This window comes from Homarus americanus, unplaced genomic scaffold (assembly GCF_018991925.1).
Source record: "Homarus americanus isolate GMGI-L3 unplaced genomic scaffold, GMGI_Hamer_2.0 scaffold7626, whole genome shotgun sequence".
NCBI lineage: Eukaryota > Metazoa > Arthropoda > Malacostraca > Decapoda > Nephropidae > Homarus > Homarus americanus.
Window position 1 is genome coordinate 157,712 of NW_024718273.1, and position 20,264 is coordinate 177,975.

A 20,264-nucleotide genomic window follows, 5' to 3' on the forward strand; every position below is an offset into this window, starting at 1 on the left:
CGTTTTTGCTGCCTTACGCGAACAAAGACTAGGGGGTGGGCGGTGTTTTCGGAGAAGAGATCATGACTCTGCTAATGTATGGTTTAAAAGGCGGCGCGGCCACCTGGACTCTAGGAGACTGCCCCCTCAAGTGATGCTGTGAGGATCAACACTCTGTTAGCAGTGGTGAACAACAACTCCCAATCCTGGCTGAGTTTTGTACTGGAACAATTTACACAGAACTATCTTCCCTTGGAACACCATACTGGTTTGCATTGACCCGCACTTGTAAGTACAGCCAAAGTGATGACATACCCCTGAGAACTGAAATATTGTGGACTTATTATGCCCACTCGTTCCTGCCTTATCTGGAGCTATAAGACAACGCGGAATGAAGTGTAGCTAAGATTAATAGAGTTATGAACTTTGTATCATGTCATTATGCTCAATAATCAATTATAATTAAGATAAATTGTGTGACACTAACTAATTATGCATCAGTTAGATCAACATATAATACTATTGAACGCCTTGTTGTCTGCAAGTTTTGCCCACATCAATAAATATTGACTGCGTCAAAAGACGGGTTTCAATCATTCCTTTCGACTTGCCCGTCACCTGAACGTCCTTAACCAAGACGTTTACAGTGACACTACCCACATGAATCTGACCCATATATAGTGTCAATGAATATGATGCATTTCTTTGTGTACGAACCTCTGACCTGCATGGCAATGAACAGTGACATTGCCCATATGAATCTGACCTATATATATATATATATATATATATATATATATATATATATATATATATATATATATATATATATATATATATATATATATATATATATATATATATATATATATATATATATATATATATATATATATATATATATATATATATATATATATATATATATATATATATATATATATATATATATATATATATATATAGCTGTTAATGAATATGTTGTATTTCTTTGTGTATGAACCTCTGTCCTGCGTGGCAGTGAGAAGTGAGACCACCCTCGGTGTCAAAACCTCACTGAATTACTCAGAATAGGCAAACTGTACTACAAGCTTTGTCAATAAATTTGTTATACTGTATAATGCTAGGATTTGTTTGACTTAAATCATCCTGAATACATACTGCACAAGTGGGGATATTAGAAGAAGATTGTTTTCTTTACATTTATTATACAATTTGACAGATATTCAGATGCATTCAGTATGTGACTTTGATTACATAGGAAAATTATTTCTGACACATTAATATTTAGTCCAGCCACCTTCATTCTCGATTACTTGCTGCAGCCTGTTGGGAACGGAGGCGACGTGATTGTGTATCAGTTGCGGTGTCCGCCTCAGGACCTCCCACTCACGGTGTGTATGCTCCTGTAGCTGCACCCTGGTTCTCTCTTCAGCTGGCTCCCACACGTTCACAATATTGCCCCAAACGTTCTCTATAGGGTTCATGTCACAACCTTTACTTGGCCAGTCTAAAACTTGCACATTTCTTTGTTCTGCAAACCACCGCGTTACAATCCGTGCGGTATGGATAGGACACCTATCGTGCATGAAAATGATGTTTTCGGGAAACGGGAAAGCATATGCACGCACCGAGGGAAGCATAACTTCTTCGAGTATTTCTAAATACTGTTCAGCTGTGAATCTTCCTTCTATGTCAGTCAGCTCTCCAACTCCGTGCAAATATATCCATCCCCAAACATTGCAAGTCACATGGCCACTCCTTGCTTCCTCATAAATATGCTGTCTAGCATATAGGGTGTTGTTCCTCCTCCAGCAATGCAACCTTCCGTGATGAGAACGTTTTTTCGTCAGTGAATATTATTCTTCCCCAGAAATCTAAGCCTTCTTCAGCATACTGTCGAGCAAACTGCCCTCGCCATGTCGCTCATTTAACTTCTCCTTGGTGGCGGGAGTTCTATGGTGAATGCCTCCTTCGTGAAGTCTTCGCCTGATTGTTAAAGGGGAAATACTTAATTGTAGATCCTCTCTTATTGAAAATGAAGTCTTGAATGGTTGGCCTCAGCGAAATTCCGGATGGCTTCAACTTGTGCAAGTGTTGTTCTGCGCGGCATTCCCGTCCTGTGGTGGTCCTTTAAACTTCCCTCCTCTTCCCATCGCTTAATCCAATAATATACAGTTGAACGAGAAAAACCCAATTCTCGTGCAATTTCAGTGGGCGAAAACCCAGCCTCTTTCATGCCGATTATTCTTCCACGTTCAGTGATTTTCTGCATGTGGTATTCCACGTTGGCAGGGTCCTTCTACAATTGAGGGAGTGGAAGGGTAGTCATCACTGACAACACCTCTGTCTCCCCCACCTTCCCGCCAATAACGTTAGCGTTATATTTATATTTATTATGCATTTATAAAAAATAAACGAATAAATAAATAAATAAGATACAAATTTATAATACATCATACACTTTTTTGGAAAAAATTTAATATTTTTTTTTAAAGACACCAGACTAAACGTGACGTAATCGACACAAGTCAGAAACAAGGATTTAGGGGGGTGGGGCAAAGAGTCTGTAGGGGTATCGAAATATTAATGTTGTCTAGCACTCAGGATGGAAGGAAACTCTAATGTGGTTTTCTTGTATAATATATATGTTATATGATAGACAGTCTGGTGCTGGAGATGCCGTGTGGTGGGGAGCTGCTCAGTAGAAGACGTTCGGTGAGTAGCGTGTTGAAGGAGGTAGATGTGCAGGAGCTTCGTTAGAGAAGATGTTGCCTGTTGCTGGCCTCCTGGTTGAATGAAATGTTAACAGCGTGGAGCTTGCTGGAGGAGATGTTGCTTGTTCAGGAAAATGGGCAGAATGAGAGTTGGTTGGTGAGGAAGCTCAGAGAAGGACAGCTGGTGGGTCGCCATGCTCGATGGCGGGAGTGAGGACAGCCAGGCAGGCGAGGAGGAGCTAAGGCAGCCAGGCAGCGGCGGAGGAGGAGGTGTTGCTAGTTCAAGAAGAATGGTCAGAATGAATCTCAATGGAGAGACAGAGCTTATATACCCAGCAGCAGCCGCTATGAGTCATGTTGGGAAAACCCGAGAAGTAGCCGGTGACTAGTTCCGTTGCTAAGATACGGTAACATCTGGTTGGTTGCTAGGGAAGGCGGCACATTGGAATGCGATATGCAGTTTGTAGGGGAGACGTCCACTACAAGTCACTCAACGAAAGAAATGCCATTTGCTACTTACAATATTCATAGCCTTGGAATGACAATGATATTGCTAGATAATGGCTTGTAAAAGTATTAGGCATATGCTACAGTACTAATTCACACCATCAGACGGATGGTTCGTAAGATTAATTACCATCACCTTCAATTGAACAACGTCATTATTGAATACAGACACAGACTGACACACACACACACGCATACACACACACTCCACATGCGCACACACACACACACTGCACATGCGCACACGCACACACACACTTACTACAAGTAGCAGTGAACCGATGATTCTGCTTAATCCCACAGGGAAGTAAAACAGCAGTTTGTGTTGCAAGAAATCAGCGTCTTTAGAAAGAAGTTTTGTTTAACATCGGTTACATACGACTGGATTAATTACCCGAAATGGATTAAACGTTTGAAGACAATATTAGTATAAATTAATGATAAACAGGCAACCTCATAAACAGCCTGCACACAGCTGTGCCCGATGCATGATGCTCTTTAACATACTTACCGATTTTTACTTTTGTTTCATTGTCTAAACATAAATTCATATAGGGTGGCTCATTGCTCTATCCATTTTAAAATCAAATTAATAGTATATACTAGCAGAAAGGCATAATATAATGCGAAACAACAAAGCCCAACCATTAATTAAGCAACGGGGAACTAAGTAACCAATCACCGATCACTTTTACATTCATTCATAATTTTTACTACGTAGTATAGTAAACAAACGGCCTTGAGTTGCCAGCTGTCTCCAGCAGTGTTCGAAGAATCTTGAACGAGACTGTACATCCGTGATATTGATATTCATACAATCTCCTTTACACTTGACATATTCTTCGATAGTGATAAGGGCATTTAGCATTTGCATTTGCAAGGAGTTTCTACACTTTGTTTTAAGAAGGTTTAATTTTGGAAATAGTCTTTCAGCATCCAACACAAATCTTCCAATTACATCATATTTAAGGTTAGGTTAGGTTAGGTTAGGTTGGGTTAGGTTAGGTTTCATTACTTTTTTATAAAATTTAATATATCCAAACTTTTTGTTTCTTCATCAATTGTCTCCCATCATAGCCTTCGCCATTAAAATAATATCCTTGATACCAATACAAGCATGTCTGACAATGATGTTCTTGGAATCGTTGGATCTAGGGCTTTCTGGGGATTAAGAAAAGAGACAAGTTTAAGAACTTGAACATTCATATCAAATTTCTTTTTAATTTCTGTGCACATTACCATGAAGAAGCTTTTGCATCTCATATTTATATTTAATTTTAAGGTTTGATTTTGTGCAATATTTGGTTTATTTTATATAGTTGGGCAATTCCTCCCTTTATTATTATACGGTATTTAGGCCAAAAAAATACAATTCCTTGATATTTCCGAGGGCGTCGTATCCGTTTTCTTTCTTCCGACTAGAAGAAGCAATTTCCGACAAACGGCAGCCCTGCTCTTGGACAGGCGCATCCAGTGGAGAAAAACTGAACTACCATGGGAGTGTTCATTTAGCTAGGTGTATATGTATAAAGCCTACATATGTTGTATCAGTTATGTAGGTGTATGTGTATGTATGTACGTATGTATGTATGTATGTTCTATGTATGTGCTATCACCATTACTTTATATTGTTATATTGTCCAACACCTGGCAAACTCCCGCGCCACCCAAACTACCATCAGGGAAGTAAACCAAATCAAAATGGATAGGTCTGATGGCTCACAACCTCAGCGACAGCGGCCTCACCCAGCATTCTGAGCCATTCAGCAGTCTTACTAGTCTGTCTATACAGAGCACACGTCTGTTCCATGCCTTTACCTTTTTACTGATACTCCTTCAGTAAACTCTAGTGAACTAATTGTCTGATAACTCGCCAACTGCTATCGACCATGACCAGCTGTTTTCCCATGAGGTCGAGCATGATATTTTTATTAATTAATTTATACACTGTTGAGGAAGTTACAAGCCCGTTAGAATATAACATAATTAACATGGGATATTGTTTCACCGAGAAGATGCGACCTATCGGTCGTGGAAAATAATAAAAATATGAATAGCATGGCGGCATGCGCATTTACTAATAATTAAAATATTATTGACAATCTGTGGGGAACTTTCGTGTCCTGATGAAGGACGGGAATTAATATTAAAATAGTTGCTAACTTTTCCCTAAATATGAAAAGGACAAGTAGTATGGCCCGAGGAAAACTCTGGAAAGGAGAGATAGATGTGGTCTCACTCTTTTCTCTTGACCCAGAGGGGTACAGATGTGCCAGGACAGTGCCCCTGAACAAACAAGGCCCCCATGTGCTCACAACTCTCTTGAGCATTATGTTAGTGTTAAGGTGCAGGTGCTGCTTGCAAACTCTAACTTTCAGCAAATGCCGCTGGCTAACCCTCATGGTGAGCAGAGAAGCAACCTTACGTAAGTCTTCCCCTGCCAATACACAGCCTCTTCACCATCAAGACTCCTGCTATGCCTCCTTGTGGCAACACACGGTAACTGGGTGCCTCGTAGCTCCAAGCTAAACCAGCAGGGGATGTCAGAGCAGCAGTGAGCCCCAAAAGGACGGCGCATAGGCCCACTTTAATGTGGAAACGTTCTGGTGCGTACCAACCACTGCCCCGCTGCCTTGCGCATTAACCTTGGTAGGTATAAGGCTACAGGAATAAACCCCAAACGAAAAATCTGTGGTGTAGTCCTGCATTAGGCAGGCAGGCATACTGAGCTCTAGTAAGACCCCAACGATGGAATAGGTGGGAGAGGTGACCAACATGGAAACCCAACAATTACACTGGCAGATGAAGGCAATGCAAGATAGCTAGGCTACTAAGGCAAAACCAAACAAGCTGAGTTATCGGCAGTCCATTGCAACTCTCCCCTCTCCCCAGTCTTTGCATCTACTTGCTCCACTGGATCAGGAAAAGAGAGAGCCAAGATGATTGTGTGGTTGCAGCCTGTGCTCCTGCCACACCACATAAATCAACTCACGCACCGCCATCATTCAGCTCATCATACTTCTCATCATCACCAAAACTTCTATCCCCCAAAAAGTCTTATGGCGACAGATGAGTGGTGACGGGGACATACAGATATGACTGCTGGGAGTTTCCAGTCACAATTCTGCACAGGAGCAACACAGGTAAGATGGTCGTTTATGCACTGGGATCTAGGCAGCAGTGCAATCCGGTCCTGTCTGTGCGACTGAGCAGCCCTTACCAGGAGCCACTCTGCTCACCCCACATTGGGAGGGGGCTAGAAAAGGTGCCCAAAACATAGCCTACCTAAAAAACCAACCTCACTGAGCAAGCACACCCATCACAGATCAAAGCAATATCAAACTAAACAACCTCTTGTGGTTACTGCGTGGGATGTCTGGACCCTTCTGGATACTGGCGCAAATGAGCGTCTTGAAAGAAGAACCGCCCTCGTGACAAAAGAGCTGTCTAGGTATATCATCGACATAGCTGCCATAGGCAAGGGTCGATTCACAAAACGGGGGAATGCCTATACTTTCTTCTGGAATGTTAAGCCTGCTGTAGAGAGAAAGCGCATTTACAAAGTTGGCTTTGCCATTTACCATTCCATCCTACATAGGCTAACTGAAATGTCTATTGGGATCAACGAGTGCCTCATCACACTCCGAGTCCTACTGAGCCACGTGTGTCATGCCTTCTTCATCAGTGCATACTCCCCAACTCTTGATGCCGAGGATGACATCAACAAGGTCTTTTATACCGATCTTGACAGAGAGCTAACCTCTTTCCCGAGAGAAAATAAGGTTGTGCTCCTTGGTGACTTCAATGACAGAGATGCTTATATATGACAAGAAATCATAGGGAGAAAAGGAGTCGGCAAGTGTCATATCAATTGACTACTCCTCCTCCTCGCCAAGTGTGATAAACACAACCTCACTATCACCAATACCTTGTTTAGGCAGGCCGACAAGTTCAAGGGTTTCTGGCAACACCTACGATCCAAACATTGGCATCTCATGGACTACATCATTATCAGAGAAAGAGATCGCCTAGATGTCCTCATCACCCGAGCCAAGTGTGGCTCAGACCACAGTGACATAGATCATCAGCATAGCCAAACTCTCCCTTCATGTCGCCCCAAAACGGCGAAGCCGCTTCTAGAAAACGCTTTAAAATTAAGCGACTGAAGAAACCAGCAGTAGCTCATGCTTTCAGAACGCAGCTCAATGATGGGCTGATAAACAACTCAACTACAAACAACCAAAATTCCAGTGCCGAATGGTGTCCCATTAAAGCTATCATCACAAAAACCTGCAACGAGAACCTTGGCCAGATAAAACGAAAACACCAGGATTGATTTGATGAAAACGACCCAAAAATCGAAGTACTCGACAAGAGTAAACGTGCTGATCTCACTGACTGACAGAACAACCCTAAGTCTCGGATCAAAGTTGATACCTTCCAAGAGAAGAAAGCTGTGGCCCAGTGCGAACCTAGAAAGCTAATGAACGGATGGTGGAAAAATATAGCTTGTGAAATGATAATACTTGCGGATCAACACAAGATGCGTGAATTTTTCAATTCCTCTTACACAATATATGGCCCAACTACTCATGGAGTAGCCCCCTTCCTCTCATCCGTCGGTAACTCCCTAATTAAAAACAAAGAAGGCAACTTTCAGCACTGGAAAGGGTACTACCATTCGCTGCTCAACCGAGACACCTATGTCCCTAGCAAGTCCCTCAGCACCCAGAGCTGACCCACCTCACCTATCCTCCATCCCCGGATAAAGAAGCTACTTCATTTAAGCAGATGAAAAATAACAAAGCCACAGGGCCTGATGGAATTCCAGCCGAGGTGTATAAAGCAGGAGGATCTCTGCTTACCAGCCGTCTTCACTCTCCCTTAGAGAATTATATGGGAGGAAGAGGAAATCCTCCAAGATCTTAATTGTCAATATTTATGAAAACAAGGAAGACCGGTCAGACTGTGGCAACTACCGCGGGATCTTACTGTTCTCTGTACCTGGCAATATTATCACTCAAGTCATCCGAACAGACTTCTTCCTGAGACGGAAAACTTCCTCCGAGAATCTCAATGTGGCTTCACGACATCACTTGGCATCACTGACATGATCTTTGTTGCCCATCAGATATAGGAAAAGTGCAGAGAACAGTGTCGTGATTTGTACATGGCGTATATGACCTTAAAAGGTCTTCGACTTGGTAAACAGGGAAGCCCTCTGGCGGACGCTCAGTCATTTTAGCTGCCTCCCAAAATTCATTGCCATTGTGAGGCAACTCCACGATGGCATGAACAGCAGTTCCCTGCACAATGGCACCCAATCTGAGTTCTTCCCCATCCAAGCGGAATAAAACAAGGATATGTACTGGTACCACTTTGTTCGTGTTCTGGGTAATAAGTTCTATATACAGGAGCGAACACAAACACCTGTATAATTTTATAGGTTCTATTTACTGGATAAGACATATGTACACAAGGGGAGTAGCGCTCCTCAACCTGTCTGCTGGTCAACTGCTCTATAGACGACATATGGCAAGTGATACATTAACAGCTTCCATACGTCGCCAGGCACATTAATTAGGCATGTGGGACATCTTAAATATATTGCCACACGCTACTAGCTAGGCTGAATAAATAATATATATAAAGGGAGCACATACATAATATACATAGCATAATATATAATACACCATACATAATATACATACACACTTCTCTTTTCCATGCATGCCAGTATCAATTTAGCCGGCGGGGTAGACATCCAGCACCGGATGAAGGGATTTTCAACAGAAGACGACTCCATGCAGTAAAAAAGGTGTCGGCCGCTTCCATGACTGTACTTCAGTATGCAGACGACCTCACCCTTGTCGCTCACACTGAACGTGACCTACAGAAGATCCTTAACAACAATGCAGATGCGAATACACACTTCGGCCTTGAGATAAATGCACGCAATACTCAGATTATCTTTCAGCCTTCCGTTGGTTCAGCCACACCTCCACCATCCATCCAGCTTAACCTTACTACCCTCTCTCATGTTACCCACTTCCAGTACCTTGGCTCCCACCTGTCCATCCCCGCAGACATCAATGAAGAGCTTCCACATCATGTCAGATGCGCATCTCAAGCCTTTGACAGTCTCCGTACCCTTATTTTCAACTGTAGGGAGCTGAAATTATCTAAAAAATTGCACGTGTATTGAGCAGTGGTCCTCCCCACCTTGTTGTATGACAGTGAGACATGGGTCACATACAGGAGGCACCTCATGGCCAATGTAGTGTACGTTCCAACCACCGAGTTCCCTGGGAAGACAAGAGAACAAAGGCCATGTATTCTCGCTGACACCAACTGTAGGACCATCAAGGCTACCAGTATTCATGAACAACTACATTGATCTTACCATGTTACCCGCTTGAATGACTGTAGATGCCAAAGCAGTTACTTTACAGCCACCTACTGAATGGTAAACGTAATGCTGGCGGACAACGGAAAGCTCTCTAAGGATGGTTTTAAGAAAAACCTGAAAAAGTGCCAAATCGACCTCCTCACCTGGGAGACGATCACTTTACACGGTAACGCTTTGAGGAACACGCGAGGTGTCAATATTTTCGAATTAGCCAGATTGCATACCGAGGCAGACAAGCACCAGCGCTGGAAAGACTCTGCTGCCGGGGCTACCACAGTAGATATAAACCTCCAAACGTGTAACATCTGTGGGCCGACCCTACCGATCGCGTATCAGCTTCTCGAGTCACCTCAAAGCTCACAAATGAAGGTGACATCCTTAATAACTCATATCATTGTAACATAACTGGATGATCGTAATACTCAATTCCGAGTGACAGCAAAGTAGTAGTAGTGGTAGTCATTAGCTAGGCGTTAGTAGGAGTAACCCAAATGGCTATTTGGAGGATTATTCCAGGTTTCTGTGATATTACTTGGTGGCTGGTGGCTGGTTGTTACCTGATGGGCGAGATACAGGACCTGGCGTGAAGCTAACAGCCACTGGATGATCAGATTGGTTCGACGTTTGCCTGAATTGTACCTGGTCTTCTGTGGAAGTTCACACGTGGATGGAGCAAGTGGTTGACTCGTCAATTTGAAGGCGAACGCTTAATTTAGAGCGCGGGGAACGCAGGGTCTCAAACTTTAATAACCCTAATTTTCCCTAGTATCCTAGCTAGGAAGAGGTGACCTGACCTAGCTTGGAGAAGGGCGTGCCCCTAAGTGCGCGCTTTAGTGACCAAAGAAAATGGCCGCCTTGGATCGTTGTGTTTTGGGGGAAGAGGAGCAGAGTGTGAGGAAGGACGACCTTCTGGCCACTCTGTTAGGTCAGCTGGAGCAGTTGAGGAGTGAGATTGACGATCTAAAGGGGGAAAACGAAGCCCTCAGGACTGAACTCCTTCAGGTAGGTGTCCTGCCTAGCAGGACACCTGCGAAGGAGGAGCAGGCGTGGAGAGTGGTTGTCTCCAAGGTGACTAGGGTCAGACTCAGGAAAGCTGACCAGGGTGTGGAGTGCAGTAACCCCTACCAGGTGTTGGAGGAAGCTGGCGAGGAAGAGAAGAAGGACGAGGAAGAGAAGAGGCAGGACGGTGTGGTGCAAGGAGAGGAAAGGGCAGTTGTACAAACTCTGCCCAATGGTAAGGTCATGGTAGTTGGGGACAGCCAGGTGAGGTTCTTAGATAGGACTTTTTGTGCAAGATATAGGAAACGTAGGACTAGGGTGTGTTTTCCTGGGGCTGGGATAGGGCATGTTGCTCAGAGGATAGATAGGGTTTTGTCAGGGGAGGGTACCAATCCAGTAGTGTGTCTTAGTGTGGGAGGAAACGACATAGGAAAGGTTTGGAGTGAGGAACTTTTCAAGAGGTATAGGGAGGCGCTGGGGAAGATTAGAGATAGGGGAGGGATCCCGATAGTATGTGGTGTCTTGCCTAAAAGAGGGGTTGGTCGTGAATGGCTGTCCAGGGCAATTGCTATAAATTGCCGACTGGAAAAGCATTGTGCAAACTATGGTTGGGCATTCATTGATAACTGGCAACGATTCTATGGCAACGACTACCTGTACAGTCGTGACGGAGTACACTTGTCTCGTGCGGGGGTAAAGACGTTGTCTGCATCCCTGGAGCGTGAAATTGTCACTCCAAAGGGGGGGTTTCGCCAGTAGAGAGAGGTCGGGGAAAGTAGGAGTAAAAAAACAAGCAGGTCCTGGGAAGTAAAATTGGTTACTTAGGACAAGGGGTAAAACAGGACCAGGGAAGGGTAGGTTTAAATGTATACTATACAAACAGTTGGAGCGTTAGAAATAAAATAGACTTGCTGAGAGCGGTTTTATGTACCGAGAATGCAGACGTCATAGCAATCACCGAACAAATCTGGCGATCAAAATTTTTTTCTCAGAGTACTATGTAGAAGGGTACAACCTTTTTCACAAGGACAGGGAAGGTAGGAAGGGGGGAGGGGTCGCACTCTTTGTGAAGGATACATTAAAATATTGTATTAATAATTCAATAAAGGGTGAAATAGGAACCGAGTCTGTATGGGTAGAAATCACGGAAGGAAGAGAAAACTAATTATGGGAGTGATTTACAGGCCCCCAAGTCTTGGGAAAGAAGCAGCTCGGCCAATATGGCAGGAAATGAGTAGGACAGCAAAATATAACAACCTGTGCATTATGGGGGATTTCAACTTCAGAAATATTGACTGGGACAACATTGTAGGTGACTATGAATCTGAAGACTTCCTAGACGCAGAACAGGACAATTTTTTTAAACAACTAATTACAGAACCTACTACAAGTGTCAATATATTAGACCTAGTATTAACAAATAAAGAAAATATTATCAGAGATATCACAGTAGGGGAAGAACTAGGAAACAGTGATCACAGAGAAATCGGGTTCACCCTAAATTGGGAAACGAAAAACAATGACAATATGGTCAGAGTCCCAAACTTTCGGTTGGCGGATTATCAGGGGTTAAGAAGGTACCTAGGTGAGGTCACCTGGGAACAGTCAGGTCAGTCCCCAGTAGGAAGGGGTGAGGTCACAGTTGACACAACAATTGATCATGACTATAATATATTCACTAGTATACTACATGAAGCACAAGAACAAAATATATCATACAGAAAAATTAGGTCAAATAAGACTGAGCCAAGGTGGATGACCAGAAAACTTAAACATGTCATAGGAATAAAGGCTTCGGAGAAGTCTTATACCATGGCTTACAGACTTCCTCAGTGACCGACGCCAAGCTGTACACTTCCGAGGGGCTGTCTCCACCTTTCAGTCACTCACCTGTGGCGTCCCCCAAGGCACCAAGATGGGACCACTCTGCTTCCTTATGCTCATCAATGATGCCCTAAGAGAAACCCCCGCTCGCTGGAAATATGTCGACGACTCCACCATTGGGATCAGCGTCAACAATTCTGCTCCCGACTATATCGCCCTTCAGGATTTATTGAACAGTCTCCAAAACTGGGCCACCAACAACCATGTCACCATCAACCATACTAAGACCATGGTTATGCACATCAACCTCTCCTCCGACATTGTCCCACCTCCTTCCATTACTTTAGGTTCGAACACACTCCAGGTTGTAGATTCCACGAAGCTCCTCGGCGTCACCATAGACAACAAACTAAATTGGAAACCACACGTCAGTGAAGTTGTCAAATCCTCCAGTTTCCGTCTCCACCTCCTCCGCCGACTCAAGTCCCTCGGAGTTCCTGCACCCGAGCTCCTCAGTGTTTACACAACATTCATACTTCCCAAGCTCACCTATGCCTCCCCCACCTGGTCCTCCTCCCTAAATGCCACACAACGTAAACACCTAGAAAAAGTGCAAAAGAGGGCATGCAAGATTATTCTCTCCCCTTCCTACTCCACATATCAAGAAGCACTCAACACACTGACCCTTTCGACTCTCACTGACCATCACCACGACCTCATCTGCAAATTTGGTAAGAAGCTTCTCCACCATCCTCGACACCGGCTCCTACTACTGCCTGAGATCCCTAGCCCGAGAATTGCTGTTCGACACCACAACCGCATCCAGCCCATACGTGCACGAACTGATCGCTATAAGAACAGTCCAGTCCCAACCATTGTAAAAATTATGAATAACTTGTAATAAACCAGTGTATTCACTCCCAGTAAATACTACTTCTTGCACTGTCACTATGTTGAAATGCACTGTAGTTTGAGCTTTTCCCCATCTAGTTATTATATATCTTATTTGTATCACTTGTATGCATTTGTTACTTGTATATTATTTGTAATTCGAAACCCATTCCCCAAATATGTAACTGTATATTTTCAGCCTTCTGGCTGCCAAGCTCTTTCAATGAACCGTTAATTATTATTATTATTATTATTAAGAAAGAATTTATAAGAAATTAAAGGGAGGGGAGGAGCAGCTCAGAAATAGGTATAATGAACTATCTAGGAATGTTAAGAAAAATGTAAGGAAAGTAAAGCGAGACTATGAAATCAGAATAGCAAGAGAATCTAAGGCGAAAAATCCCAAGGGATTTTTCCAGGTATATAGAACAAAGGTCAAGGACAATGTTGGGCCTTTAAAGTCAGGGAGGGGGGAAGTGATCAATGGCAGTGAGGAAATAAGAAAGCATTGAACAGCTACTTATCAGTTTTCACAAAAGAAATTCGCGAGGAAATTACAGAGGTGGAACTGATATTTAGGGGAAAGGAAGAAGAGAAATTAAAGAATATCCCTATCAGAAAAGAGGATGTTCTTAAGAAGATAAATAAACTAAAGAAGACAAAATCCCCAGGGCCGGATGAAATTTTCCCTCGAGTCTTGAAAGAGTGTAAGGAACAGATTAGCGGACCCCTCGTAAATTTATTTACAAAATCATCAGACACGGGAGTTGTGCCAGACTTGTGGAAACAGGCAAATGTAGTACCCATATTCAAAAAGGGAGACAGAGCATCAGCGTCAAATTACCGGCCGATTAATTTGACGTCAGTAGTGGGGAAATTTCTTGAATCAATTATAGCAGATAGCATCCGATCGCATTTAGAGAAAAGCAAATTAATCTACGACTCTCAACATGGGTTTACAAAGGGAAAATCTTGTCTAACAAATCTACTGACGTTTTTTAGGAAAGTCTTCGAGGTAGTAGATAATGACGACAATCACGATGTTATTTACTTAGACTTTAGCAAAGCATTTGACAGAGTACTGCATCAGAGGCTTCTGAGAAAAGTTAAGGCTCATGGTATCGATTGGAAAGTTTTAAATGGATAAAATCATGGCTCACTGATAGAACGCAGAGGGTCAGCGTAGATGGTGTTAAATCTGATTGGGGCTGTGTAACCAGTGGGGTTCCCCAGGCGTCAGTACTGGGCCCACTCTTGTTCATAATCTACATAAACGATCTAGATACTGGGATCAGCAGTGACATAAGCAAGTTTGCGGATGACACCGAAATAGGGCGGCAGATTCGTTCAGGGCAGGATGCAAATGCACTACAGGAGGATTTAAATAAACTGCAGGGGTGGTCTGAGAAATGGCAAATGAAATTCAACACCAGCAAGTGCAGCGTACTTAATATTGGAAGAACAAATACTGTCAATGTATACAGCCTTAACAGCATCAACCTAGAGAAGTCGACTTGTGAAAGAGACTTAGGGGTACTTGTAAGCCCGGACCTATGGCCAAGAAAACAGTGCGTTAATGTTCGAAATAAGGCAAACAGAGTATTGGGTTTTATATCTAGAAGTGTAAGTAATAAGAATGCAGAGGTCTTACTGCAACTATATCTTGCGCTAGTCAGGCCGCACCCCGATTATGCGGTTCAGTTCTGGTGCCCTTATTATAGAATGGATATCAATTCACTGGAGTCGGTGCAGCGTAGAATGACGAAAATGATTCCGGGACTTAGAAACCTTCCATATCAAGATAGGTTAAAGAAACTAAACTTGCATCCCCTAGAAAGACGAAGAGTGCGGGGAGATATGATAGAAGTATTTAAGTGGGTGAAACGAATCAATTAAGGGGATATAGATAAAGTTCTTATAATATCCGAGCAGGATAGGACTCGAAACAACGGATTTAAGTTGGTTAAGTTTAGGTTTAGGAGGGAGATAGGAAGGAACTGGTTCACAAATAAGGTGGTGGACGAGTGGAACAAGCTTAGCAACTTTGTAGTAAGTGCTGGAACGCTGGAAAGTTTCAAAAGGAGGATAGATAGATTCATGGATGATAGAGAGTGGTAGTAACTCTGGACTGGAGCTGCCATGCACAGGCCAACCGGCCTATTGCAGACGCCTTATTTTCTTATGTTCTTGTGTTCTTATTCCATTCCGGCTCGAGTCACGTACCATCGGGAAGAACAGTGACCTGACGAGCGGCGGCTGGGCTTTTCCATCGCTCTCTTTTTTTTTTTTTCGTTTAACATCCCCTGGATGCAACTAAGTGAACTCTACCTTGTGGGTGTAAATTTGCCTGGTTACGGGCTACTGTAATGTGTTGGTTGTAATATTGAGTAACTCGAGTAACCACTAAAGTAACTATTGCCTTAAAAGAGTAACTGTGCTGACCATTATTGAATAGCTTCCATTTAATGAACTGTTGGTATATGTATGGTGTATGGTGTCGTGGTGTATCGTCAATGGCCCAACGTGATTGATCATAAACTCTGGACGTTGGGGTGCTAAGGGCAAATTTGGTGCTATGCATGTGGTGCTAATTACTTTAATGTTACAGAAGTAAGGTGTTCACATTCTGGTTACTGTTGCTCTGCACGCTTTTATGGATATGGTGGAGGAAGCGCCCATGACTTATGGGTACAGGAGTGCGAGCAAATTAAGTAGAGCAAGCGAGTGAGCAATACCCCTGAGAAGTCATGATTGATTTCTTGTCGGCTGCAACACTAGTCCGCATATAATTTCATATTCTATGGTGACATCACGCAATAAATTTCTATGACTATCTTGTTGAGGGAATGCTGAGGCACGGACCCACTAGTGGTTACTATTAAAGGGAGAAGAGCTAGGATTAACTATGAAGCATGGTCGGGGGTGGGGGGGGTGGGGGGGGTGAGGTCATCTCACCACTTGTGTCGGACGCTAGGTGGATAATATGCCATCATACTGTATGGTGTGTAGGAAGACGTGCCCGAGTTCTCGATAATTATTGGGTCTTGTGAGCTCACATTGGGACTTAGGCGAATATTTTTCTAGTAATGTAAAAGTGCTGATCCAAATGTTATGATACATTTACGTGTGCCTCTCATTACCCCCAATCTCAGAAACACCAGTCAAGGTCACGGAAATTATTGAATAAGTTATCCTTATTTTGTTTGTGCTAAATCGTATTCTGATGGGCCCTTCCTCTGCATTAAACAGCTCACCAACGAAGGTGACATCCTTAATAACTCATATCATTGTATCATAGCTGGATGATCGTCATACTCGATTCCGAGTGATAGCAAAGTAATAGAGGTAGATGTAGTATAGTGTGTGTGTGAGTCCAGGAGAAAGACGTCAGATACATGTGTCTTTTCTGTCGTGGAGAAAGGTCTAAAGTGTATGTATACTTGTGTCCTAGATGAAACCGTCAGGTATGTCCTAATGGAATACTCAATGAGGCATCTTAAGAAGCAGTTTCATCATGCGTTTGCGAAGTCATTTGGTAAGTACATTTATCGGTTATATCGTTTACAAAAACTAGGTACCATTAGATAGAGTGGGGATACACGCTTAGTATCTTTTATAAACAACCACAATTGACAAAAAGGTACACAGAACACACTCACCTGCCAATATGGCCATATATTGTAGGTCGAGATAGTAGAAGACGAGGCAGAATAAGATACAAACACCCGTAACGCCATAAGTGATTCCCCACGCTGAACTTTCCTGAAAGATACAAAAGTATATGTCGACGTGATGAAGATGTCAACATCTTGAGTAGCCTCTGAGGAACTGCTGACGATTCTTTATGTTAAAACTCCTCTGAGACCTTCCAATAAAAACCTTTACGTCCTTTATCCTGCCCACACTGGAGTACGTGAGTGACTTGTAACCTATTTCCTTCACCAAGCTGTGAGTGACGTATGACACTCTTCCATCACTAAGTACGTGAGTGACGTGTGACACTCTTCCCTCACTACGTACGTGAGTGACGTGTGACACATCTCCGTTACTAAGTACATGAGTGACGTGTGACACATCTCCATCACCAAGTACACAACACATCCACTTGTACACATAACTCTTTCTATTTTATGTTGTTGTTTCACCATCTTTACTCAGTAAACTAATACACATTTGATTATTAGACTTGGATCCTGTATTTTCAAATATTCTTTGTGGTAGTCATGCAGAGATAAAGTAAAGGACAGCTGGAACAAGAACAAAACAGAGGAATATATTAGAAATGTGGATAGAGAATCAGCAGTGAGGACGTTCCCCAGAAGAAAAGATGAGAAATGTGTTAAAAAGAGTGACAGTGAAAGTGTAACAGGTTATGACAACCAATGCTGGGTGAGTAGAAAGGAGTATCACAAAGCCAAACATAGAAAAACTTGAATAAAAATTAATGTAATTATAAAGATATTATAGAAAAAATAAGACATATAAGGGTGAATTTCAAAGAGTTAAAGAGGAAGAGAAATGTAAAATTAAGAAAGGTTGAAAGAACTCAAAACCAAAGACCCAAGAGTGTATTGGCAAACTCTACAGCGTGTTAAAAAAAGGATATTACGAAAATGATAAACGAAATCTTGGCTCATTTCAAAGGACTGGTTGAGAAAGGAGATTATGTAGATGAATTCAGGTTGGATATTGTCACAGATGTGAGTGTGGACAATATATTAACTGCTAACATTACAGAAGATGAAATAAGGAAATGCATAGGCAATCTTAATAATAAATTCGGGGTATTGAGAAAATAATTAATGAATATTTAAAGAGTGCTAAGCAGCTGTTATGTTCACTATATACAACTCCCCAGAGGAGACCTGCTCTATTAACTTCATCTCCACACCTGCGATACATAGGTAGCAGCATAGCCGTCCTTCATTAGTCCATATAGCACGCGGACTTCAACATATAATCAACAACCTCACAGCGCCATAAGCACGGTGAACAGGCTATGTGTGAAATATAACAAAGTCTAGGAATGCTTTTAGTGTCCTTGTGGCACAGTAGAAGCAATCCCTGGGTACATGTATATATATATATATATATATATATATATATATATATATATATATATATATATATATATATATATATATATATATATATAATTTACTGAATTAATAATGATGCGATTCATGAAGTTATGGACTATTATTGAATTTAAATTATTAGATCGTTTAGCAAGAAGTCTGAATAATGTTACGGGCGTCCTAAGAGTTGGTTATGTCAGGCGGAAAATATATCACGCAGGCCCAAGCCAGCGCCTTGGGGAGACGCGACGCTGGCTAGGCCCAACCTCGAGAGCATCTACACAGACAAGACGTTCCGCGCAACGATCAGAAATAGTCACGTAGTTTGGTCACCCAGCGGCGCTATTGCAGCATAAACAAGTAAGTCTCATCTCGATTCACAGACAGGGCCAGATAGGCAGTGAGGCAAACCAGAGCCACATGGCGAGTTCATTTCAGGTTTCGCTCGAACCCACTTGATTGGAGTTGACCGAGCGATTGGAGTTGGACCGGAGTTACTGGAGTTGACCGAGTTGACTGGCGAGAGATTGACTGTCACATGATTGGAGGGTGGCGATTGTCGCTTATTGGACCGATTTCTGCGTGGTAGCTTCGTCACGTTTAGCGGGGCAAAGGATCTCTTTGTCCAGTTCTTACCACTCGGTTGCACAACCCACATGTCGAGCAGCTAGTGAAACCCTCTTGCTAGCGAGAAGCTAAAGTTTCTCTCAACTGTACAAGGTCTGATTGGCTCACTCCCTTCCTTTATGGACGCACTGGGGGTACACTGAGGCTATCTGAGTAAATAATGGTCACACACTGAGACCGTGAGTCTAGGTCTCTAGGAGATACCTAGAGGAACATTTTCCCTCCCTATGCAGGTTGTAGTTAACACCATTCCTCGAACTGATATTATCTTGACGTGTGTAGTTAAATAGTTTCTAAATAATTGTGATAATATTGTTTTGAATGTTTGTGCCATTAAGTGGAACCAGGAGTGATACTGTGATTTGATTCTTTAATGCATCTAATTGTTCTTCATAATTCTGATCTCAGGTATAACCTTGTTCCCCAAGGTAGTGGTTAGGTTGGGTTAGGAAGTGTACATCTGTTGGGGTTGCTATAATTTTGTTGAGTGCCCTTAAAGGCCTATTCATTGTAGAGTATTTAATTTCTTAAAATTTTATTACCATTTCCTCAGTGACTGATATTATTTTGCTGAAAGCCCTTAAAGGCCTATTCATTTGGAGTATTTAATTTCTTATTTTTATTACCATTCCTCAGTGACTGATATTATTTTGTTGAAAACCCATAAGGCCTATTCATTGTGGAGTATTTAATTTCTTATTTTTTGTACCATTTCCTAGTGACTGATATTATTTTGTGAAAGCCTTAAGGCCTGTTCATGTGTGCAAGCAACATTTCTTAATACTTCAAATTTATTGTTGCCTGAGTTTCTAATTATTTTATATCATGTATAACTTTTATTCCCCGAGTAGTGTTTTTTAAGTTAAGAAAAGCGCATTTGTGACCATTATTTGATTGTGTTTGTGTTTGTTGGAGAATATAAGTGTCTAAATTTTCAGTGTGTCTCATATCACAGGCGCTATCCTTCCAGTCACGGACAATTTTGTGTAGTAGATTTATTCTTGCGTTCGTTTCAAAGAGGCTCACTACCATCTATAATTTTAATAAACCCCAAGTCAAGTGAGAATTAAGTCGAGTCCCACCAAATATGCTGTATTATATATATATATATATATATATATATATATATATATATATATATATATATATATATATATATATATATATATATATATATATATATATATATATATATATATATATATATATATATATATATTTTTTTTTTTTTTT

At 42.1% G+C, this 20,264-nt stretch overlaps 1 protein-coding gene across 1 annotated transcript in view; it reads right to left on the bottom strand.

The window, feature by feature from the left end:
- The window catches only part of LOC121859368, a 61,074-nt gene that overhangs the window by 11,785 nt on the left and 29,025 nt on the right, over positions 1–20,264 (bottom strand). The window contains exon 2 of the mRNA XM_042356145.1: positions 16,986–17,088. Coding sequence (XP_042212079.1) covers positions 16,986–17,088 — 103 coding nt within the window. The remainder of the gene's footprint in view (positions 1–16,985; positions 17,089–20,264) is intronic.